This window comes from Pelophylax lessonae, assembly GCF_965119305.1.
Source record: "Pelophylax lessonae genome assembly, chromosome: 13".
Lineage (NCBI taxonomy): Eukaryota > Metazoa > Chordata > Amphibia > Anura > Ranidae > Pelophylax > Pelophylax lessonae.
Genome location: NC_138780.1, coordinates 160,430,856 through 160,457,681, shown reverse-complemented (window position 1 = coordinate 160,457,681; position 26,826 = coordinate 160,430,856). Strand labels below are relative to the sequence as shown.

The 26,826-nt window shown below is 41.6% G+C and overlaps 1 protein-coding gene across 1 annotated transcript in view; it reads right to left on the bottom strand.

The window, feature by feature from the left end:
• The window catches only part of LOC309543136 (uncharacterized protein), a gene marked incomplete at its 3' end in the record, with an annotated part of 82,132 nt that overhangs the window by 36,558 nt on the left and 18,748 nt on the right, over positions 1-26,826 (bottom strand). The window contains exons 2-5 of the mRNA XM_082242517.1: positions 21,776-22,304; positions 9,696-9,792; positions 8,895-8,996; positions 5,932-6,032 (exon numbers count right to left, since the gene is read on the bottom strand). Coding sequence (XP_082098643.1) covers positions 5,932-6,032; positions 8,895-8,996; positions 9,696-9,792; positions 21,776-22,304 — 829 coding nt within the window. The remainder of the gene's footprint in view (positions 1-5,931; positions 6,033-8,894; positions 8,997-9,695; positions 9,793-21,775; positions 22,305-26,826) is intronic.

Below are 26,826 nucleotides of genomic sequence, written 5' to 3'. Positions count from 1 at the left end.
CGTACATCAATGAGCCTTGGCCGTTCATGACCCTGTCACCAGTTTGCGGGTTTTCCTTCCTTGGACTACTTTTGTAGGTCCTGACCACAGCAGACTTAGAACATCCCACAAGAGCTGCAGTTTTGGAGTTATTCTGGCTCAGTTGTCTAACCATTGCAATTTGGCTCTTGTCAAAGTCGCTCAAATCCTTACACTTGCCAATTTTTTTCTGCTTTCAATACATCAACTTCAGATACAAAATGTTCAATGTATTCTGTGTTTTTCACTTTACCTGACAGTGGTAATAATGGTATGGCTGATTGGTGTATGTCGGACACAGAGCAGCCCCTGCTGCAGTCTCTCACCTTGTGACCTATTACAAAGTAGCAGTTCTGCAATCTAATATGTAGACCAAATAATCTGATGGCTGCACTCTCAAATCTTGCAAAAAACGGTTTTATTACTGTGTACAAAAAGTCCATAAAAACAACCAATACTGATAGGCAGGGAAGGGACAGGGAAGTCTACGCGTTTCACATGAGATTCATGCTTTATCAAAACCACAGCTGCAATCTGATCTCTGGGGGAGAGGAGACTGAGGAAATGCTTTCTCCTGCCTGAATACAGGTGGGGTGTAGTGTGGTGTGGTAACAATAACACACACAGTCCCAGTGCAGTGAAATAACTTGTAATGAAGCAACAGCTTACAAATAAGTTGTGGCAGTCAGCCCAACACGGAACACTCACGGGTCCAAAAGGTTTTAGCTGAACTGACTTAGTCTGAGGGGGCAGAATGTGGCCCAACCATCTTGCGCCCAAGCAGGCAGATGTCCAGAGAAGCAGCAAACCCTATGCTATCCTTCCTCATTAGGAACCTTTCCCTGCAGCTAGTTCCATCCACACTAGACAGGGTACCCGTCCCTACTTCCCCAATTTTAAAATGAATGCCAAACCTGTGAGCAAGGGACTTAACCACTTAAGCCCCAGAAGATTTTACCCCCATCCTGACCAGGGCCTATTTTGCGATTCGGCACTGCGTGACTTTAACAGACAATTGCGCGGACGTGCGACGCTGTACCTAAACGAATTTGACGTCCTTTTTTTCCCACAAACAGAGCTTTCTTTTGGTGATATTTGATCACCTGTGCGATTTTTTGATCATGAGCTATAAACAAAAAAAGAGCATCAATTTTGCAAAAATAACAATATTTTTCAAATTTTTTTATATGAAATTCCCCAAAAAAATGTAAAAATCAAAATTTTTTAACATTTTAGGCCAATTTGTTTTATGCTACATATGTTTGGTAAAAAAAAAATCGCAAAAAGTGTATTATGATTGGTTTGCGCAAATGTTATTGAGTTTACTAACTAAGGGAAAGATTTTTGTCATTTTTATTGTTTTTTTTAAAATGCGTAATGGTGGCGATCTGCGATTTTTTTTGCGGTACTGCGACATTGCGGCAGACAGATCGGACCCTTGACTGACATTTTTGACACTTTTGGGTTTACCAGTGACATTACTACAGTAATCAGTGCTATACATATGCACTGTTACTGTAAAATGACACTGGCATTGAAGGGGTTAACTTTTTTTGAGAGTGTGTCCCTAGGGGCGTGATTCTAACTGTGATTGGCTGTGGCTTGAGGTGTAGGAACAGTGATCAACGGTCCTACATAGTAGAACCGTATGATCACTATTCTTACACAGGGGAGAATGACAGGCGGCTTTTTTACATTAGCCGCCTGCCTTTCTCCTGCTCTAACGGACGATCGCGAGTGACCGGCGGACATCGGGTCTGCCAGGCACACGGGCGGGGGGGGTCCGTGACCGCGCGGGAGCGCGCCTCCGGCAGCGCGTGATTGCTCCCTAGACCCTCACAGGCTAGTGACGTAGCCCTACGTCGCTTTGCCTGTGAGGGGCTGACCGCCACCGTAAATAGTCGTGCGGCGGTCGGCAAGCGGTTAAAAAGGCACTGCATGACCCAAGATGGCTGCTGGAGTCCAGGGGGAGGCAGTGTCCAATGGGTCAGGTTACCCAGTGACCCAGGAAACCCTAGAGGAGCCATGTTCCTCCTGACTTCCTCTCCAACTGCAGTGCAGAAAGTAGGCTTTACCTGACTACATGCAGACTAAGGACATCATGTCAGCCAAGGTAAAATCACTTGGCTAGTGCGCAAATGATAAAAGGTAGAGCTTTTTTTGAAAGAAAATGACACTGCTGCTGTTAATTGTGATATATCACTAATTCATACAATACATGCATATTTACTGGAAGGTTGACTTCTACAAAGAGCGTTGGAAATTCTGAGTTATAAATTACTAATGAAAGGAGAATTAAATGGGGACTCGAGGTGAAACCTTCCACTTTACAGTGAAAGCAACTGAAGTTCTAAGAAAAACCGACTCCTACATCACCGTCACACTGACCAGGTGTCTGTACTGATTTTCACTTCATAATTTCACTCTGTCTCAACTGTAATATTGTCATACCTTAAAGTGAAACTCAATGCAAACAGATAAATACATACATGAAATACATGGAGCTGAGCTGTTTTTCAAGCCAAAGTTTTGTATTTTGTTGAACTTATCTTTAGATTTAAAAATAATAACTGCACTAAGCCTAAAACTAGAAAGCTGTAGTGGGAGTCACTAAATAAAAATTGTATAGGGAGAGCTGTACTAACTGATAGTATGCACAAGTATTTATTCATAAAAACGGTTAAAAACACTTACATTGGTAAGATTCAAAAGCGCTTGTCAATACATGTATCTCACTGCCGCTCGAATTTCGGGTTGCGTCGCGGTGACGTCAGCACGCCTTCCCTACGCGTTTCGTGACAGTTCACGTCTTCCTTGTAACCAATTTGTAGATCCTCACATGGCCCGGTGTAAGTGTTTTTAACCGTTTTTATGAATAAATACTTGTGCATACTACACTATTGTGCTCCCCTTTCCTTTGTACTGGGTCCCTGGATCGGTGAGAGGTCGGCAGGATCCTTTTTGGGGTGCTTGTATTATATCTCCAGAGGCATCGGTACAGAGTGGGTCTTTCTGCTACGCTGAGGAGGCTTTCATGAGATCAGCTTAGAAGAGGCGCTAGTCTGCAGAGTGGATTTATTGTCATGATATGCCTACTATTCAGTGAGCTCTGGTAAGCCTGGTGTGAGCCCTTTGCATGCGGCACGGAATGCGGTAATAGGCACACAGAAGTGGTGAAAGATTTCCTTTTCTACACTGGACACTCTTTGCTTACCCATCCCTGCTTAGCTTGGACTCCTGTTTTTGATGGACTATATAGTTGACTAATACATCAGGCTCATTATTTATCTGAATATTACAAATGATTTCTTTACTGTCATCTAGATGACACTGGTTTATGGTTTTGTATTTATCTTTAGATTTACACTGAAACAAACCTGACTGGCTCCTTGTGCTGTTTTTCCTTCCCTCTCTCTAAGCTGTGCTGTGACAGATCATCAAGAGACTGATATCAGGTCATATTCAGGAATTTACAATGGTTGCTTTTAGACAAGGCATTTAATGATTTATTAATGAATATAGAGCTACAATACAGTGCATCCAGAAAGTATTCACAGCGCCTCACTTTTTCCACATTTTGTTATGTTACAGTCTTATTCCAAAATGGATTAAATTCATTATTTTCCTCAAAATTCTACAAACAATCCCCCATAATGACAATGTGAAAGAAGTGTGTTTGAAATCTTTGCAAATGTATTAAAAATAAAAAACAAAAAAAAAATGTACATACAGTATCTCACAGAAGTGAGTACACCCCTCACATTTATGTAAACATTTTATTATATCTTTTCATGTGACAACACTGAAGAAATTACACTTTGCTACAATGTAAAGTAGTGAGTATACAGCTTGTATAACAGTGTAAATTTGCTTTCCCCTCAAAATAACTCAACACACAGCCGTTAATGTCTAACTTTTGTAAAATACTGTAAGTATTACATCCTTTGCCATGACACCCAAAATTGAGCTCAGGTACATCTTGTTTCCACTGGTCATCCTTGAGATGTTTATACGACTTGATTGGAGTCCAACTGTGGTAAATTCAGTTGATTGGACATGATTTGGAAAGGCACACACCTGTCTATATAAGGTCCAACAGTTAGCGGTGCATGTCAGAGCACAAACCAAGCCATGAAGTCCAAGGAATTGTCTGTAGACATCCGAGACAGGTTTGTATCGAGGCACAGATCTGGAGAAGTTTGGCCGCCTGGCCAAATTGAGTGATCGGGGGAGAATGGCCTTAGTCAGGGAAGTGACCAAGAACCCGATGGTCACTCTGACAGAGCTCCAGTGTTACTCTGTGGAGAGAGGAGAACCTTCCAGAAGAACAACTGTCTCTGCAGCACTCCACCAATCAGGCCTGTATGGTAGAGTAGCCAAACAGAAGCCACTCTTCCCTAAAAGGCACATGACAGCCCGCCTGGAGTTTTCCAAAAGGCACCTGAAGGACTCTCAGACCATGAGAAACAAAATTCTCTGGTCTGATGAAACAAAGATTGAACTCTTTGGCCTGAATGGCAAGTGTCATATCTAGAGGAAACCAGGCACCGCTCATTATCTGGACAACACCATCCCTATATTGAAGCATGGTATTGGCAGCATCATGCTGTGGGGATGTTTTTCAGCGGCTGTACAGAGACATCCTTGATGAAAACCTGCTCCAGAGTGCTCTCTACCTCAAACTGGGGCCAAGGTTCATGTTCCAACAGGACAGCGACTCTAAGCACACAGTCAAAATAACAAAGGAGTGGGTATGGGACAATTCTGTGAATGTCCTTGAGTGGCCCAGCCAGAGCCCAGACTTGAACCAGATTGAACATCCCTGGAGGGATCTGAAAATGGCTGTGCACTGACACTCCCCATCCAACCTGATGGAGTTTGAGAGGTCCTGCAAAGTAGAATGGGAGAAATTGCCCAAAAATAGGTGTGCCAAGCTTGTAGCGTCATACTCAAAGACTTGAGGTTGTAATTGGTGCCAAAGGGGCAATGGCTGTGAATATGTATTATACATGGGATTTTTTTTTTGTTTTTTATTTTTAATAAATTTGCAAAGATTTCAACCAAACTTCATTCACGTTGCCATTATGGGGTATTGTTTGCAGAATTTTGAGGAAAATAATGAATTTAATCCATTTTAGAATAAGGCTGTAACATAACAAAATGTGGAAAAAGTGAAGCGCTTTGAATACTTTCCGGATGCACTGTAAGTTGTGCCTTTTACATCCACTTTAAGTATTTAAACAACAAAAAAGCAGATTTACAATTGGACTTTTTTTTTTTTTTATATATAACATATGCTTACAATGTTCCCAATGGCTATGAGATGTCAGTGAAATGTGTCAACCTTCTGTAAGTATATTCCTTACCTCTGGTAATTTAAATAGTATTTTCTTTCTTTATACTACTGTATACATACACAGTATTACCAAAAGTATTAGGAAGAATGTGGATTGCTTTTTTTCAAAAAGTAGTGTAATCTAAAAATCTAAGTGTCGGTTCACACTATGGCGATCCAACTTCGGGGGTGACCCGTGAAGTCGCGTGCACCGCGGCTTCGGCACGACTTGCACGGACTTCACATAATGGAAGTCAATGCAAGTCGCTCCGATGTCGCCCCGAAGTAGTACAGGAACTATTTTCTAAGTCGGAGCGACTTGAGTCGCTCCTATTAGAATGGTTCCCGTAGCACAGAATGGACCGCGACTTGTCAGGCTGAGCAGTCGCCTGACAAGTCGCGGTAGTGTGAACCGGGACTAAGACATACACAATTTTACATGTGAAGGTTTTACTTTTTTTCACAACAGAAATATCTCAATCAGCATAGAAGTAAAAAATATGTTAATAAAAAATTAACGAAAAAGCCTTCCTCACATTCCTTATGAGATATGGAGGTAAGCAAGCACTAACAATTACCTGGTCAGAAACTTGAGGAATTCCTCCCAGAATATATAATTCAGTCTAGATACCAATGTAGCACTTACATCTTTTACCTCTTCGCAGATGTTAGCCATCACCTAGATTTAAAAAACAATATACAAGTTAAAGCAGAATGTCACCCACTCGATGCACTGGGTATAATTGCTCTCCCCCCCTTTTTTTTTTTTTTACTTCTTCGCCCAGCTAGAACCTGTTGGATGCCACTCTCACCTAAGCGAGAGTGACGACTCCTCTGTGCTGAAGCCTACTGAGATATGTACATCACGGTATCAGGACAATATCCCCCCGGACAATATCCCCCGGACAACATCCCCCTGGACATAATCCCCCGGGAGATAGGGTTAGAGGGTTAGGGTTAGAGGGTTAGGGTTAGGGTTAGAGGGGGGGATATTGTCCAGGGAGGACATTGTCCAGGGAGGACGTTGTCCGGGGGGATATTGTCCGGGGGGATATTGTCCTACAATCGTACATCACACATCCCAGAATGCTTTATATTCCATTCACAGCAGGTGAAGGAGGGCAGCCTTGGCACAAGTCTTCAGGGGGCCAGGCTGCCTGACCTAGGAAAAGGCACCCAGCACCTGATGATGCCAGGAACAAAGATGGCGGCACAGGACATCACAGCAGTGCAGCAAATCATAGCTGGTCAACACTCAATCTGATGAGCAGGTGAGTATATGAATTAATGACAACCCTGGATACCGTATAACTGGGAGGAAACCAAAAAATGGGGAAGTGAATTTCTTCAATGTGAAATACAGTGGGTATAGAAAAGTATCCCCCCCCCCCCCTTTTTGTTGTTTTGCAGCCTGAAATGAATACAGACACAGTTGTTGTTTCATCCAGCTGTATTCAATGCAACGTATAACATCCAAGTGAAGGATAGAACAGCAACATGTCAGAAAAAAAAGAAAAATGTAAAAACAGAATCAATGAGGTGGAAGAGGATCACCCCCTTATATCAGTATTTTGTTGGACCACCTTTTGCTTTAATTACAGCCTTTAGTCTGTTGGGATATTTCTCTACTAAATTTGCACATCTAGACTTAGCAATACCTGTCCACTCTTCTTTGCAGAACTGCTCAAGTTTGGGTAAATTTGATGGTGACCGTTTGAGGATTGCCGTCTTCAAGTCATTCCACAGATTTTCAATGGGGTTTAAGTCTGGGCTCTGACTTGGCCTATGAGACTAAAATTGAATTATTTGGCCTCAACACCAAATTATATGCCTAGCGGAGATCCAATACAGCTCACCATCCCAATATCACCATTCCTACAATACAGCATTAAGGTGGTACTATCCTGTTATAGGGGGATGTTTCTCTGCAGCAGGGACTGGAGCACTTGTCAGGATTTAAGAAAAAGGGATGGGGCAAAAAAACATCAAATTCTTGAGGAAAATCTGCTGCCCTCTGCCAGAAAGTTGTCAATGGGAAGAAGAAGGTTTACCTTCTTTTGGCCAAGGGAACTGCGATCTTAAGTCCCCCCGGGAACCACAGTGACACCAGCAGCTAATCTAGGTTCTGGCACATATCTTCATATAGCGTGTACTTGCCTCAATCTATAGACCTTAGTGTGGTTCCTGTCAGCTCTTTCCTTCTTCTGCTATCTGACAGTTTTTCCTGACACCAGGCAATCCTTGGAGGTGGCCTACCCCCTCCACCCCACTCCAGCACACAGCTGAGAAATACCATCTAAACTGTGTACTTTGGAATGCTGTGGAGGAGAGAATAATGCAGATAAACAGCTACAACTTATGTAGGAAGATTTAATTAATTACTGTGTATCATCTGAGTATAGTCATTTCAGCAGGCTTATCTATGGGGTTTACTATCTAATTAAGTAAAATACCAACAATATGTTTTTTATATAGCTTTATATACAATTTGGAAGAGTTACAATTTCTACCATGTTTTTAATTCAGTATCCTCACCTGGGAAATTTTTCCTAGACTTCCTGTTCTGATACCTCGGGCATTGTTTTGAGCTACGTATCCTGTTTTCTGTACTCTGGGGTACACTATATATTTATATAGAGAAGCCACTAGTGAGGCCATGGCACTGTCACCAGAAGAACAAAAAAAAAGAACATTGTTTTACAGCTTTTGCGTAGTATATCGCGGTATACCATATGTGATATGTCTCTCTTTCTCGCTTTCTCTGTGCATAAAACTATAGAGCAAATTATAGTAACTCTTAAAAAATATATACCTATATACAGTATACTTTGTAACTTTACTATATACTTTGTGTAACTTTAATGGCATCCCAGTCTTAGTCCATAGGGTTCAATATTGAGTTGGCTCACCCTTTGCAGCTATAACAGCTTCAACTCTTCTGGGAAGGCTGTCCAAACTTGCTCATCCATGTCTTTAGGGACCTTTGAGCACTGGTCCAAATCATTTGTTGGAGGGGGGATTATGGTGTGGTCCTGTTCCAACATGACTGTGCACAAATCAAGGTCCAGAAAGACATATATGAGCGAGTTTGGGGTGGAGGAACTTGACTGGCCTGCACGGAGTCCTGACCTCAACCCGATAGAACTCCTTTGGGATGAACTAGAGCAGATACTGCGAGCCAGGCCTTCTCATCCAACACCAGTGCCTGACCTCACAAATGCGCTTCTGGAAGAATGATCAAACATTCCCATAGACACACTCCTAAACCTTGTGGACAGCCTTCCCAGAAGAGTTGAAGCTGTTATAGCTGCAAAGGGTGGGCCAACTCAATATTGAACACTATGGACTACTGGGTTGCCATTAAAGTTCGTGTGAGTGTAAAGGCAGGGGTCCCAATACTTTTGGTAATATAGTGTGTGTGTGTGTGTGTGTGTGTGTGTGTGTGTGTATGTATGTATATATATATATATATATATATATATATATATATATAAAATAAACTCTTAAAAATATATACAGTAGCTTAAATATATCAATATACCTTTTGGATGTTATTAAAATAGCACTGAACATCAACGCTTGGATAGGAGTTCCATATCATTTCATTCTGCAGGATTTCCTTTAATTCCTTCCGGATTGTTTCCTGTCATGAAAAGGAGATTGTGTAAATGCAGCATACATACACCAGTTAGATACTAAAAGCAATTATTGTTTGCAGTGTGGTGTATGTCATTGGGCTGCAAGGCAAACCGCTCATTACCAGTAATTATTCTGACTTCATTTGCTTACAGAGGTTATTTCCAAAGTGTTGACAATACTCTTTGGTATCACCGTGGGTGTCTAAGTTTCAGTTACCTAACTTTATTATTTTTCACTGATAATAGATTTTATTTTAAGAATCATAATAATATGCAAAGATGACCAATAATGTATCAACCAAACAAATATAATTTTTTTTAGCAAGTTAATGCCCCCAGGCTAAGCTGATTAGTTGCTGTGGGGCCCAATATTACTGGTAACCCACTGTTTGGGTAGGATGCAGCGCAACTTTTTTAGGGTAATGATGATATAAAACAATTGAAAAGGTATATACTTTAAAGATTCTACTAATATCAAATTGACCTCAACCATTAATCTTACTTTAATGGTAAAACTTTTTTTTTTTATTCTGTAAAATGTAACTTTCATGAGATATAAAAGTCCTGTAAATTGATGTTTTTTATTGACCTAATAAATGGCTTTTCAGGTGACATAAGTAAGAGGTGTGCCTACAAATACAAAATATGAGGAACATGATGTGATCTGTAAAATAATACCACTAATTACTACAATTTCAACGTACTTGTCCAGTAGACTCTATCTTCTTCCCATTGTCGAAAAACCACTTCTCAAATAGCATGTGATCAAAGTCCGCTGTCCCCTGTAGGTGCTTACACAACCTAGAAATGTATTTAAATATAACCCTTTAGTGCGCTGATTGATGAAAATATGCAGTACATCTGTGCAAAACAGTTCCCAAAATGTTTTCCCTTTAAGGCCGGCCATACATGAGTCAAATTTCGAAAGAATTTTCTTTTGAAAATATTATGTAAGAATTTTTGTTTGAATTTTGCACCATTAGTGGGCCGCAGCTATGGCCGATTTTCGTGCGGCCATCGAAATTGAGTGATCAGGCATGTTGGAATGTGGGAGAAAAAGAGTCGAAATGTACATGAGCGCAAGAAAAGAAAATGCCTGGAAATAAAATTATATTCCTGGAAAGAAAATAAGATTCCCAGCCACAAAAATTATTTTCTGTAGCAACATGAGGTGAAATTGAAGGCTTGGTTGGTCTAATTTCAAAATAAATGGTGGCACCATCGGATCACAAAACGCACTAAATTTCTGATTTTGTTAAGAATATTCATTCAGAATTCGACCCATGTATGGTCGGCATTAGTTATGTGGCAACTACGTGGTATGTCTGTGATACTTTTTTTTTATTTGCACTAACATACAATTTTTCAGGACAAGCATTTGGGGTGTGTCTGCACTGCTTGGACCTTCATAAAAGGGGATGCGCCTTGTCCTATAAATTGTATGTTAGTGCAAGAAAAAAATTCTCGGGCAGTACTCAGTTGTTTCTGTCGCAAGTACACTAATAGAGCTACAATCATCTCAAGCAACATGGATGATTCCAGCAGAAATGCACCCAACTCCTAACTTACTGTGGTGAGCAGACAACACAGAGCCTTTTCAACAAAATTCAAGGACTGTTGTCCACCCTGTCCAGCACTGTTTTCAAAAGAAGCAAACCTACCTTTAAAAAGGTCAAAGGAAGTGACGAAACGCGTCAGTTTGGAACGCACGACGTGACGTCAGCACACAGCTGGAGCGCAAGACGGAACACTGCTCTCGCCACTCTGCATGTTAGCTGAGGACTGTCACAAATCCTGTATTCTCTTGCTTTTTGTTTTACCCATGGATGGGAAATAAATTTATGTGAATTTATACTACACTATTGGAGCAATCTTTTCTTTCCATACCCTGGCCCTATACTGATGTGAGGAAAAGGTGAGGAGGAATCCACCATTACCCCATTACAGCAGCGGCACGAGGGAACCTACCCTGGCCCTGAGGGCCTACAAGCGTGATTGTTCTTAGTGCTCTATGGTACATAGGACCCATTACATCTGGTAAGTCACCCATCTTTACAATATCATTGTGGAAAAAAGGAACCTATGCCACCTATAAGTCACAAAGCCGTATTGGATAAAGTTTATCACTGAGCACCTGCACTTTGATTAAAGACTGGAAGATTTCTTTGCACTAAGGAAAATTATTTGGACTCTGCTAACTACAGTCACCTTATCTATTTCACTCATTGATGGACTTAAAATAAAACCGCACTTTAGTTATTTATTTATTTATTTAATATTTCACGCAATTTTGCACTACTTATTTATTTATGATATTGGTATATCCACTTGATTATTGCACATTTATTTGTTTATACTATTGGAATACCCACCTGGTTATTGCACATATTTATGAATTTATTTATTTGCTGTGATATATATTTACTTATTATTTATTTTAGCTTTCACATGAATTATTTGGTTGCACACTAATTGAATTAATTTATCAACACAGTTGTATTTATAAATTCATTGCACACAGTACAATACGATTAGCAAGTGCTATAGGTAGTCTTGACCCCTAAGGCTATTCCTTGACATATCAACCATATTTCTATAGCTGCTGCCTATATCTTTACCCATATCCTACTAGTTTATACCGTTAGGCACGGGGGATACACCATAGGTGTTGTGTTTTTTCCATATATACAGTATATATATATATATATATATATATATATATATATGGCTTTTTTTTTCCTGAGAGAATAGGTGCAGACACTCCCCTTATCCAAGTCACCCCTTGTCCCCCCCCCCCGTACTCACCTCTGAGCACCGTCCACTAATTCAGCCCCCTACCCATCTCCCAGTACCGCCTCAATTAGAAAACAAAGCCAAGAATCATTTTGTGGCACTCAGTAATTAGTATGGAATTTGTTGATGACAACAAGAAAAGCAGTAAAATAAATCCCCTTCAGGCAGCAACAATAGTCATCTCAGAAAAAATAGATCCCGCAAGCAACAATAGATCCTTGCAAGAACAATATACCCCTTGCAACAAAATACTCCCCAGCAACAATAGATCCACCTGGGAAAAAATGACTTCCGTCAGCAACAATAGATCTTCCTCTAGCCAGAAACAATAGCCCCCCAAGCAACATTAGATCCTCCTTAACAAAAATAGCCCCTCCCCAGCAACAATTGTTCCTTCAGTAACATTAGATCCCCCTCAGCGACAATAGACCACCTGCAACAAAATACTCCCAGCAACAATAGATTCCCACAACAACAGTAGATCCCCCAGCAACAGTAGACCCAACTGCAATAAAATACCCCACAGAAACAAAAAATCTATCCCAGGAACAATAGACTCCCATTTGGAACAAAAGATCTTCCAGCCGCCAGCATTAACAGACCCTTCAGCAGCCAGCAACAACTGTAGGTCCCTCTCAGCAACAATTTACCCCAAAGAAAAATAAGACCCCCCCCTTCTCCCAGAAATAATAGACCCTTCCTTCAACAACAGATCCCCCCCCCCCCGAGATAATAGATCTCCCAGCAGCTAGCATCAATGGACCCTCCAGCACATCCCAGCACCTCTTGCCATAAACATATTTAAATATATATATATACAGTGCCTTGAAAAAGTATTCATACCCCTTGAAACTTTCCACATTTTGTCATGTTACAACCAAAAACTTAACTGTATTTTATTTGGATTTTATGTGATAGACCAACACAAAGTGGCACATAATTGTGAATTGGAAGGAAAACGATAAATGGTTTTCAACATTTTTTCACAAATAAATATCTGAAAAGTGTGGCGTGCATTTATATTCAGCCCCCTTTACTCTGATACCCCTAACTAAAATCTAGTGTAACCAATTGCCTTCAGAATCACCTAATTAGTAAATATAGTCCACCTGTGTGTAATTTATTCTCAGTGTATATACAGCTGTCCTGTGAAGCCCTCAGAGGTGTGTTAGAGAACCTTAATGAACAAACAGCATCTTGAAGGCCAAGGAACAACCCAGACAGGTCAGGCATAAAGTTGTGGAGAAGTTTAACCACTTTACGACTGCTCACAGTAATATTACTGCGGCAGAGTGGCTCGTTATCGTCTGACGACGTAGTACTACGTCGTCAGACACTCCCCCTTCTGGGCGGCGCTTGCGCGCCGCCGGAGGCTCGCTCCCGCTGTTTTCATTCACAGCGGGAGTTGGGCCAGGGGAGGAGCGGCGGCGATCGCCGCTGCTCTTACCCGATCGTCGGGGATCGAGTCTGGAGATCCGCCCGCTGTGTGTAAGCACAGCGGGCGGATCTCCATAGTGACAGGGAGTGACAGATCAGACTGTTCAGCATAGCTGGACATCCGATCTGTCCCTGACTCACTCAGTCACCTCCCCCCCTACACGTCAGTAAGCACCAGGCATACATTAACCCCTCCCTCTCCAATAAAATTAGCCCCTTCCCTGCCAGTGTCATTTTTACAGTAACAGTGCATATATATAGCACTGATTACTGCAGTAATGTCACTGGTACCCCCAAAAGTGTCAAAAATGTCAGTCAAGGGTCCGATCTGTCCGCCGCAATGTCGCAGTCCCGCAAAATAAATCGCAGATCGCCGCCATTACGCGTTAAAAAAAAAAAACACCAAAAATTACAGAAATCTTTCCCTTTGTTAGTAAACGCAATAACTTTTGCGCAAACCAATCAAAATACGCTTATTGTGATTTTTTTTACCAAACATAGGTAGCAGAAAACAAATTGGCCAAACATTTTTTAAAAAAATTGTTTTTTTGGGGGGAATTTCATATAAAAAAAATGTTAAAAATATTGTTATTTTTTCAAAATAAACGCTCTTTTTTTGTTTATAGCGCAAAAAGTAAAAATCGCACAGGTGATCAAATACCACCAAAAGAAAGCTCTGTTTGTGGGAAAAAAAGGACGTAAATTTCGTTTGGGTACGGAGTAGCATGACCGCGCAATTGTCAGTTGAAGTCGCACAGCGCCGAATCGCAAAAAGTGGCCTGGACGGAAGACAGCAAAATCCTCCGGTGGTAAAGTGGTTAAAGCAGGGTTAGGCTATAAAAAAACCCCAAGCTTTGAACATCTCACGGGGCACTGTCCATCATCCGAAAGAGTATGGCACAACTGCAAACCTACCAAGATATGGCCGTCCACCTAAACTGAAGGTGCCAGCAAGAGGAAGCAGCCAAGAGGCCCATAATAACTGGAGGAGCTGAAGAGATCCACAGCTCAGGTGGGAGAACTACTAGTCATGCACTCCACAAATTTGGCCTTTAAGGAAGAGTGGCAAGAAGAAAGCCATTGTTTAAAGAAAGCCATAAGAAGTCCCGTTTGCAGTTTGCAAGAAGCCATGTGGGGGACACAGCAAACATGTGGAAGAAGGTGGTCTGGTCAGATAGGACCAAAATTGAACTTTTTGGCCTAAAAGTAAAACGCTATGTGTGGCGGAAAACTAACACTGCACATCACCCTGAACACACCATCCCCACTGTGAAACATCATGTTGCATGTTGCTAGATCAAAGCATATTCATGTGTTAGAATGGCCCAGTCAAAGTCCAGACCTAAATCTAATTTAGAATCTGAAAGACTTGAAAATTTAGCTTTTTTGCAAAGAAGAATGGGCAAAAAAATCACTCTAGATGTACAAAGCTGGTAGAGACATACCCAAGAAGACTTGCAGCTGTAATTGCAGCGAAAGGTGGTTCTACAAAGTATTGACTCAGGGGAGCTGAATACAAATGTATACCACACTTTTCAGACATTTATTTGTAAAAAATGTTGAAAACCATTTATCATTTTTCTTCCACTTCACAATTAGGTGGCATTTTGTGTTGGTCTATCACATAAACTTCCAAAAAATACATTTACGATTTTGGTTGTAACATGACAAAATGTGGAAAATTTGAAGGGTATGAATACTTTTTGAAGTGACTATACAGTATATATATATATATATATATACAGTGTGGAAAATAATTATTTGATCCCAGGCAGATTTTGTCAGTTTGCCCACTTACAAATTAATGAAGGGTCTATCATTTTATTGTAGGTATATTTTAAATGATAGAGACAGAATATCAACCAAAATCCAGAAAAAAACACATACTGAACATCTCATTCAAAGAAGTCTGTAATTACATTGAACCAAGAAAATCCCCCATTATTACCGTGCTTGGGCCATTTTTTTTTATTTCGGATAGGGTAGAGATGGATTAGAACACCTGTCAGGTTTTTATTGCTTTCTGTTTCCCAGGTAGGTAGATTCACCCTCTCTATTTATTCTGTTACCAGTTATCACTGATAATGAACGTGAAATAATATCCCATATTTTTAGGTTCTTACCAGAACAGGGATATAGGGAAAATCTTCCAATGACACTTCCAATGATGGCTTAGGTGACCCAGAACCCAGGGACAACCAGGGATGTCCTCACTTTGGAGGGATTTATTCTCATATCCTGCTTTGGCTATAGGACAGGAAGTGAAGGGAATTCTCCCCAATGACACAGATGCCAAGAAACTGACAGGGGTTGTAACCCTCCCTTACTCTATCCAAAATGGAAATAAAAACTTTTGCTTGCCTTTAGTTTTACTTTAAGCAATACATTTTGGGAGGCTGGGGAGCTGATCACATCTGTTTGGTTTATTCTTGCGATCCAGCATGGGATCACAGAGGAGGAGGATGCTTTACAGGTAAAAGAAGGTGCCCTATGGTGTTTTCTGTACAGTAGTTATATTAGGCCCCTTTCACGCTGCTCCGTTCCATCGATGGAGCCGTGCTGCTCAGCGGGGGATCGATCTGCCTATCCCCCGCTGAGCAGGTGGATGACAGCTCCATCTGCGCTCTGTGTGCGGAGACTGAGGTGTCAGATCCCCGCTCTCCTCTATGGGAGAATCGGATGAGAACGGTCCACCTGTCCGTTCTCATCCAATCCGCCAGACGGATGGAAAATAGGGTTTCCATCCGTCTGGATTTGACCGACAGGATCGGATCGGATGTCAGCGGACATGTCTCCGCTGACATCCGATGCCCTGTAAAAATGCATGGGGCATCCGTTCAGATCCACCTGAAAAACTGACAGGCGGATCTGAACGGTCCACTAGTGTGAAAGGGGCCTTAATGTTACAAAACAAGATCTTTCAACATCTGAATCTTGGCAGGCAGTGCAGAATCTGCCCTATGGAAAGAACTCTAATTGGCAGCGATGATATAAACTATAAAAATATGTGGATGGAAAATCCCGGATTGCTAAAACTGTCCTGGAGAACATCCTGAAGAATAGTTTCAGTTTTGGTTAGATTAGCATGCCAAAGTTTCCAAACATATTACATGATGTTTGAAATCTTGACCTTATATTACAACGTCTTCAGCCATTAAATAGGCTTGTAAATGTTCTCTGCATAGAGGGTTTTAAAGTGTATATTTACTACTGTATCTCAAAAAAATCCTTAAAAGTTAAAATATTTTTCTAGCAAGTTCCACTGTACTTTGACATTCCAAAATCTAGCAGCATACAAAATGGAAATGACAGCCATCTGTGATGTGGCAGTAAGCAATATGCAAAGTACAATAACCTACTCCAAAAATAATTCCTATTCCATTATTAAAAGCTTTCATCTGAACGGTTGTCTTTGGCTTTGACTTCTGCACCAACCAATTAAATAGACTCAATGTTATTTGGTAATTCAAACAGAAGCTCCAGTTTCATCATGAACAGTGTGCACACAAATATGAGATGATATACAGACACACGTGAGGCTTGTTTACATGTTCCGCTGTTATTGCAGCCACTCCAAAAAGCTGTGTCATCTGTTAAAAGACTGCCGAATCATGCCTCAACCTCATGCATTACACAAGCTTGCAGAGAAGTTGGCATGGCTCCATTAACAAATTATTTTTTTCAGCAGGGGGAGGAATTAGTGGGCAAAGAGGAAGAGGCAGGAGGAGCCTAGGGTCCGAGTTACTGTAACTTCAGAAGACCTTTGTGATTTTTCTTGCTGAAATGGTCCATACTTCAGGTTGCCACCGAGTCTTCATTTGCTAAGGTTCCACCACTGGGGTCATGGCATCACAGACCAAAGAATCCCCAGTCATTTCCCATTAAACCCTCATTTCAAGGAGGTTGTGTATGTGGATTGTGCTCACCATAACAAGGTGTTTGCTCCACTAAAGAGATTTGCTCAGCTCTACCTCATGGATGAGGTTTTCACTAAGACGTGGAGTATGCCCTTGGTGGGTGCAGCAGTCTCTTAACTCGACAGGAGTCTTACGTATCCAGTAGACAATGTTGCAGTAAAAACAATAGAAAAAATATGTCAAATTGGTGACTCCTAAACAATCATGTAACTGGCAATGGCCAATTAGTACTCAGGTCTTTAGATGACATGCACTTGGCTACCTTACACTTCCCTCACCCTTAGTAGCTACTGGCAGGGAGGAAGATGCCAAGATAAAGTACAGACGAAAGGGCAGTCACAGTATTGTGCTGTGGTGACACAAGCATTACGTTTAGTTGAGATGGAGTGCTATACATCCTCAATGTTACTCCAACACACCATGCAGACGGACGTGTGTTGCAGTGCGCTGCCAAAAGTGCTAAATAAACATTTTTTTGGCATGATATTGTGGGTTAGGCAGCAAATTCAAGTGAATTAAAAAAATGAAATAAAATATTGTTGTCTCTGTGCTTCCCAAAAACAGTGCAAATTAATAGCAAAGATCTGATTGCAGCCAGCATTGACATCCCACATCAACATTTAGGAATAAATTCAAACAAATAAGCTGCCCTAGTACCCTCAGACCCCATTCACACTGGGGCGACTTGTCAGGCGACCTGGTCGCCTGACAAGTCGCCGTGGGTCGCCTGCCATAGAGTAGCACAGGACCCGTTCTAATAGGAGCGACACAAGTCGCTCCGACTTAGAAAAAGGGTCCTGAGCTTCTTTGGGGCGACCTGGAGCGACCTGCATTGACTTCAATGATATGAAGTCTGTGCCGGCCGCTCCGAGGTCATGGTGCGAGCTGCGCACCGCAAGTTCACAGGTCGCCCCGGAAAGTCGGGTCGCCCCAGTGTGAACGGAGTCTCAAAGTCTACTGACTTGGCTATAATGAGGATCAAGCTGTTAGACTTTTGTTTAAACATTTGTATGGAATTTCTGAAAATTACAGAGTCAACAAATTTTATTCAAAAACACTTAAAATTTCATCCAGACCTTTTTGAATGAGATCCTTGACATAGTAACAGGTTTCCTTACTATATGTATGTTTTTTTCCCAAAATAATACAATATACATAGTTGTGATATCATTTGCAGTTGAAAATGAACATGGTATTGACCCCACTAACCATTAGAAAATTAAATAGACATTCCAAAAAATTGAATTTCCTACCAAAATTCTACTGGTGTACATTCTCTATGTGCACAATGGAATACCCTCCCCCTGATATAATGGTAATGGTTCTAACTCACAATATGAGTGACTAAAGGTATTAAAAAAAAAAAAAAAACAACTACTAAAGTTCTGCTTTTCGAGTCACCCATCAAGACCTTTCTTGTGATTGGACAATAAAAGAACCACAGCAGACCAATAAAGCAATCTCTTTGCCTTCCCTACTATCAGAATGTTTACTGTCTTCACATTTGTATGCAGCAGAGCCTAATTGGCTACTACAGCCACCTCTCCCTTTTGGTGTAAGTGCTACTGGACAGGGGAGGATAGAGGATTGATATTGAGGCAAATCCAAGTTATGCATAAAACTTATGTAGGTTCTATGTAAAAAGAACTATTCTACGTGAATTCTATATCTATATTTTTAAGAATATTTAACAAGTGCGCTTTTTATATATCTATTTGTATTTCCAATGTCAGTTCTGAAATATCCCTGAGAAATACAAATACACATCAGCATATTTTAGCTTTTATGTATTATCCACAATTTATGGTATAAAATCACTTTGTAAGGCAAATGCATAAATCAGTAATTCTTTTATTTAAAGGGTAACTATACTTGCAGTATGACCTGGCTATTTGATGGCTAAACTGTAAAGCTGGCCATAAATGGATAGAACTTCAAACGAAAATTCTCAGAAATAGTCTTAGAAAAATCCAAACAAAAATTCTCAGAAAATTGTAATATTGTTCGAAAGATTTAGTTTGCTTTTAACCTTAATGACCAGGCCCTAATTTGCGATTCGGCACTGTGTTACTTTAACGGACAATTGTGCGGTTGTGCGACGCTGTACCCAAATAAAATTTATGTCCTTTTTTTCCCACAAATAGAGCTTTGTTTTAGTGGTATTTGATCACCTGTGCGATTTTAATTTTTTGCGCTATAATAAAAAAAGAGCGACAATTTTGAAAAAAAAAAACAATATTTTTCACATTCTGCTATATGACATTCTCAAAAAAAAAAAACGTAAAAATCATTTGACGAGGGGGACTGGGACCGCTGGTCGACTATGGTGCACAGGGGTATACTCAACGCCACTCTGGTGGAAGCAAACTATAAGGTGCTATCTCGGTGGTACTTGGTGCCAACGAGGCTTGCCAAATTGTTTCCGGGCACCTCCCCCTTGTGTTTCCGACAATGTGGGCAGCACGGGGATATGTACCATGTGTGGTGGAGTTGTCCGAAGGTTCGGCGATATTGGATTCGGGTAATTAACCTGATCCACTCGGCAACAGGCCAGAGGATTGATAGAGACACTAAGACGGTGTTGTTCTCGGACTTGCCAGTTGAGATTCCCAAAAATACCCGTTCCCTTATATTTTTTATTCTCCTGGCAGCAAAAATTACTATAGCGCGTGCTTGGAAAACGCCTGGACTTAATATACTGCAGGTGAAAACTAAAATGTCGTGGATTATGCTTAATGAGAAGTTGGCCAGTATTCGTTTGGATAGGCAACATAGATTTGACCGCGTGTGGAGCCCCTGGATAGAGTATTTGCAGGCTCCGTAGTTGCGGCCGGATGGCTTGGGGTCCGGCGCGGGGGCATGCGATTACTTTACTTTGTTTTCCACTGCTTTTGTTCTGGCCTCTTTTTCCTTATTATTCTTTTCTTTTTTTTTCTGTTCCTCCCTTTTATTTTTTTTGTTCTTTCTCTTTCTCTGCCCATAGTTGTGTGGGCTATTCTCCTTTTCTTTTCTCTGGTCCTTTTTTTTTTGGTTTATTTGCTCTTATGGGAGTCTGGCTGCAGGAGAGGCGTTGTTAGCTCTGACTTCGGGGCTCTGATTTGGGTTTCCTGATATGGGTCTGGGTCGTTATATATTATGTGGTCATTGGTGGGAGCCCATTGGTTTCCTCTTCTGGGGGAGGAGGGTTGGGGGGGGCTTCGCCCTTTCGTGGACACAGTTTGTGCCCATTTGGGGTGTCTGGGGCGGGGTGGGGCCCCTGCTGGCCGGTCTGTTAGTGGGCTTGGTGGGTCCTTTGGACTCTAGCTGTACCTCCTTTTGAGGAGCCTCAGTTTTGGGACTTGAAGTATCTTGCTGTTTAACTTTTTATTATTGACTGCCTAGTTGCCATGTTCTGACAAGCACTGTTGTGGTGCGTTGTACTTTTCTGTATGCTACCCCTTTTTTTTCTATATTCTATATTTTATGTTTTACTATTGTACTGTTTTGTTTAAACTCCATAAAACACTATTGAATATTAAAAATGTAAAAATCAACATTTTTTTAACATTTTAGGCCAATTTATTTTCTGCTACATGTTTTTGGTAAAAAAAAATCGCAATAAGCGTATTTTGATTTGTTTGCGCAAAAGTTAGCGCGACTACTAACTACAGGAAAGATTTATGTATTTTTTATCTTTTTTTTTTTTTTTACTAGTAATGGCGGAGATCTGCGATTTTTGGCGGGACTGCGACATTGCGGCGGACAGATCAGACCCCTGACTGACATTTGTGACACTTTTGGTGGTACCAGTGACATTACTAGAGTAATTAGTCTAAAAATATAAAAATATGCACTGTTACTGTAATAATGACACTGACAGGGAAGGGGTTAACCCTATGGGTGATCAATGGATTAAATGTGATTCTAACTGGGGGGGGGGGGGCATGGCTTGTGAAATGACAGAGACATGTGATCCTATATAAAAGGATCACATGAGCTCTTTGATCATTTCAGGGAGAAGAACGGTTGGCTGTGTTTACAACAGCTGCCCGTCCTTCTCTGACACCCGCAATCGCTCCCCGATCTCCCAATTGCTTGCATCTGACATCTGTTGTAAGCTGACCCTACACATTACTGTGTTTACTGTGGTAACGTCTCCATTGTTGTTATCAGAAAGGTAGCAGCCCTAGACCCCAACGGATTATATCACTTACCCCCTACAATTGGGGTACAACCCACTGGAAGCAATTCCCTCCATACTCTCCACACAGGAACTTGCTGCTAGGCAGCCTCAAGCAGCACCAGTCCAGCGCTGTCTTCTACCCAAACTAGATGCAATAAATCTTTGCTTTTACTGATGTGGATAAGAATGAGCAGGATAAATCAGTCAGAGTCTGGTTTAAGGCCCTGCTGGGTATCAACATTAGTAGGTGCTGAGACTCCTTTTGGGTTCCCACTGGTGACAACATGGGGAGCCTCTTTGGTGACAACAGATTTTGTATCTCAGGCAAATTACTGAAACCCTTTTAACAAATCCTCTAGTAAATTTATTATATTTATTTTGCTAGTGTGCCATCTTCTGAGTTAGACCAAATGGAAGGCAAAAAAAAGCAACAAGATAGCACCTAGTCAGCAGTATACTTATTTATTTTACTTACTTTCCATGTTCCTCCATGGTCCATTTATATAATAATACTTGTTCTTCATAACCAAGCTTCCCCTCTGCTATAGAAGTAAGGTCATTCAGAAGGTAGACATGCAAACTTTTCAAGTAAGTAGAAGCAAGGTGCCCAGGCAAAATTTGCACTTTACAGGTAATCGTGGAGATTTTGTACTTGAGCTCTTTCAAATGATCCTCTAGGTTTCCGTGTGCAAATTTTGGAATTGTCTCCTTGATGTCTCTATGAAAAAGATCCTCCAATTCTTGTATCCATCCTTGTGGGCCCCAATCAGCATCCTTTTTGCTTTGGGTCTCTTTTGACCATTTTATACACTGAGGAACGGTCTTAAGCCTGGCGCTCTGACTCTGATCACCGGTAAGGACGTTGCCCACTGCCTCCCACATCTTCTGGGATATTGTATAATACATTTCTGTTACATCAACCGCTTCTTCATCTTCTAATTTGCTGGTTAATACACAGGCCTCATGGTACTCGAAATTCCCCAGTAAACCTCTAAAGGTTTTGTCTACAAGAAAGCAGGCAGTTAATATACTAGAAATGTCAAATTGTAACCATTTTTTAAATAACATTTGATGTCAATTTCTCAATAATGTTCTTTATTATTCTCATTTCATGCTGCAGACCCCTTCCAGACATAGGTTTCCAGTTGTTGTGGACAACCTGTACCCACAGAGGCCCCAATGTTGGTCAATGATGACTTTTAGAGTCGGTTCACACTATGGCGACCTGACTCTGTACTACTTCGGGGGCGACTTGTGAAGTCCCGTGCACCGCGACTTCGGCGCGACTTGCATGGACTTCATATAATGAATGTCTATGCAAGTCGCTCCGAGGTTGCCCCGAAGTAGTACAGGATCCTTTTTCTAACTTGTGTCGCTCCTATTAGAACGGGTCCTGTAGCAGTCAATGCAGGGCCGCTGATAGGGGGGACCACCAGCCCTCTTGTAGGGGGCCCGAGCACACAGGGGGGCCCACACAGGGAGGGGGATTAGTGATGGACAACAAATACAGAAATGTTCCTCCAGCACCTGAATCTGATCTCTGTTCCTCTCCCTGCTATCAGCTTTTATCTGCTGAGAAAGAAACAGTCGTCCCTCACTAATCCCCCTTCCTGTGTGCCCCCTCCCAGCACTGGCTATAATGTTATCTCTACTCAGGAGTTTATTTGTAACTTTGTTTCTCTCCCTCTGTCTCTCTGATCCAGGAGCTCCAACTGCCCAGCCTGTATATTTTTTTCATCTCATCTTCATTTTTATTTATTAACATAGTTTTTTTTTTTAGATTTAGCAGGAATTATGTGAGTTATGTTACATTTGTGTCTGCTAATAGTGATTTTGTTGTAATTTTAGCTAAATATATCTTTAATATTTTCTTCGGGGGGCCCTGCCAGGTAGTCTGTACGGGGCCCGCAATTTCTAACAGCAGCCCTGAGTCAATGGACCGCGAGGGACCGCGACTTGTCAGGCTGACAAGTCGCCTGACAAGTCGCGGTAGTGTGGACCAAGTCTAAAAGAGAATATTGACACATGTATCACTGCAGATCATACACAGTGTCATTTATGATATGGGGAAAGGAATGAACGAGCCTGTGGTCAGGGTCATTTTAAGGGAGACCAGTTATGAGAGCCATATGTGAGCTTCCATTGCTGACCTTTGTTTCTAGCTGCCTGGCTAGGATGCTGATACTTTGGTTGAGCCTGAATTTTCACTGGCTTAAATAGAGTGCTAATCATACACTAACACCAGCAACTACAGGGATTTTGTTAGTGGGGTAGCCAGGTGTAGAAATTAAAGTGGTGATAAAGTCAAAAAAGTTTTTTACCTTATTGCATTTTCTGCATTAAGGTGAAAAAACTCCCCGCTGCTTATTCTCCCCCCAGCCCTAAACACTTACCTGCCTCCTTTGATGTCCCAGCAGGCCAACGCTGTCCCAACTGCAGCCTTTCTCTCCCCTCTTCCTATTCTCACTGAGAGGCACAGACAGCAGCGGGAGCCATAGGCTATAAGTCAAACTCCTATGAGGAGTGAGAAGGGGTGGGGCTTACTTGTGCTGTGTGTGTCTGTGGGCGCACATAGCCCAAATCAGGAGTGTGCATACACAGGTGCCCACTCAGTAGATGGCTTGCTATGGGGGCACCTGCAGGAAGAAGGCGTGGACAGCACCAGTGGGGGATTGCAAAAGAGGAAGTAAGGGACCGCTCTGTGCAATAGGTATACCATGTTTTTTTTATATAAGGTAACTATACCATGTTTTTTATTTTAATAAAAAAAAATCAGCCTTTACAATCATTTTAAATGTAGGTTAGCAGTGAATATCATGCTGTAGTTTGGTCGTGTCTCTTATATTACACTCTTCTGTTCATTTATATATGGCTAGTTCACATCTGTGTGCGACATATCTGTAAATCCACCAATATACGTATATTATACCACATGGAAAATCTCTAATAATGCATTTACAGAAGTGCAAAAGGGCCCACGGACAATTTATTGTGCACCTTTGTGCACTGGTCCAAATCATTTTGTGGAGGCGGATTAAGCTGTGGGGTTGTTTTTCAGGGGTTGGGCTTGGCCTCTTAGTTCCAGTGAAGGAAACTCTTAAGGTGTCAGCAAATCAAGACATTTTGGACAACTTCATGCTCCCAACTTTGTAGGAACAGTTTGGGAATGGCCCCTTTCTGTTCCAATATGACTGCGCACCAGTGCACAAAGCAAGGTACATAAAGATATGGATGAGTGAGTTTGGGGTTTAGGAACTTGACTGGCCTGCACAGAGTCCTGACCTCAACCTGACAGAACACCTTTGGGATGAATTAGAGTAGAGACTACTAGTCAACACCACTGCCTGACCTCACAAATGCACTTCTGGAAGAATGGTCAAACATTCCCATAGACACACTCCTAAACCTTGTGGACAGCCTTCCCAGAAAAGTTGAATCTCTTATAGCTGCAAAGGGTGGGCCAACTCAATATTGATTCCTACAGACTAAGACTGGGATGCCATTAAAGTTCATGTGTGTGTAAAGGGAGGCGTCCCAATACTTTTGACAATATAGTGTATAAGTGACCCCACAGGACTGGGCTTTTTTCCATGGGGCAGCATATATGTGTATCTGTCTTTGTGCTGGGAGAGTGCTGCATTGCACACCCAGCGAAGAGAGTGGGGTCTTACAGAGAGCTCCAGGTCTCGTACAAACGATTACCTGATCGATGTGATAGCCTCTGACTTTCTATGACAGTGATCAGTCACTGTGAAGCGCATCCCCGTGTTTCTCTCTCAGTGAATGGAGAGGAAAGATAGATTGCATAATGAAAAAAAAATGCCTATATCAAGATTTGATCTAGGTCAGTGCCAGGGTTAGTGTTTGGGTCAAATAAAGGTTAAAGGTCAAGGTCGGCCCAATTTGTCCTGAAAAAAAAACACATCATAATCCACCTGGATGCACAAAGTAGTGATGATATGTACGGTTTTACTAACACATGCTAAAGTTGCAAGATTGTGCTTAGGCATTGACATGTGTTTTACCCTTAGGCACGAAAGGGGTTAAAGATCACAACTGAAGCTCCAAAGTAGGGTTTTAATCCAGATCCAACAGTTTAGAAACACCTGCTGTTTGTTTACATTAAAGGACTGGCAGGCTGCCAAATTTTATTCTTCGCAAAAAAAGGGGAAAAGATCTGTGATTTAAGTGCCTCTGTTGTGAATTTTGAAGGTGAATTTTGGCACAGTGCCTTCAGCTAGGGAGGTGAATGAAACTTTGTTTTAGTTCTTTTGCTGCTGGAACTATTTGCACATTTAAGTAATCTTTATGCTATATAAACATAGTCTTCGCTACACTAGATTTGACCCTGTAAACGCCCCACCACTAGGATTGCCTCCTCATCCCTTTAAACCAGGACACACATTAATTACACAGGTTCTGTGGCCAATTAAGGTGGTTATTAAACTCACTTAGTGCCTGATGTGCATTATATTAGCCTCAGAACCTGTGTAATTATTATGTGTAATGATCGACCGATATCGCTTTTCATCATCGATACCGATATTTTGGTCATCGCATATCGGTATTGGTCGATATTTTCGTACATTAAAATTTTTATTTTTTTTTTTTATTTTTACAGGTACTTTTGTGGAGGGATCTGGGGCTCTAAAAGACCCCAAACCCCTCCTCTACACTTAAAAGCATTCAAAACGCCAAGTTTAGCTGTTTTGAATGCTGTAATCTTTTTGAATTTGGCGCAGAGTACCCGGAAGTGATGTCATGACATCACTTCCGGCTTTTTACATGGAGACCCAATCACAAATGAGGCTTTGATCGGGTCTTCTCTTCGGCAGCCGTGCAGAATGGTTGCCTGGGTCTCCCGGTGGGACGGGAGACTCGGGCGACCTGCGGAAGGCGGCGGGAGGGGGGAGCGGCGTCTCCTCACCCCCCCTTGTAATTAAAGCAGAGCGGCTTCTCAGCCGCATCAGTTGTCATTACAAGACAGCCGACCATCGGCTATGGACACCGGTACCGGGGGGATGCCTCTAGCTGCAGAAATCACTCCGGTACAAGCACTTTCCTGAAATGGCCGATTCCGATATATCAGGGAAAGTGCAGATCAGCCTTCGATATATCGGCTTTGCCAATAATCGGTCGATCTCTAATTATGTGTCCTGGTTTAAAGGGATGAGATTGCAACTCTACCCACCACTGCACTGCAATCCTGGGCATTGGTGTGGTTCCATAGACTTGCATGGGTCATGTTTATCGGCAGTTATATCTGCCAAATGCAACATGCTGTTTAATGTTCAATGAAGCACAATATTGTGGCTACAGCATGTGTACAGCCCTACATGTCTGAATGTCTGTGTTTAGATTAGTGGTAAAACAGAGGCTCAACCGCCTGGCTGCACATTTTTGTGAACCCTAACAGAGTTTCTAAGCCTTCCCTACTAGATTCAAAAAACAAAACTAAAGACAGAAATTTGGCTTGAGTTAGATTTTGAATGTCTATGGAAGCTGCAAGACAAGTGATGTGGTTCA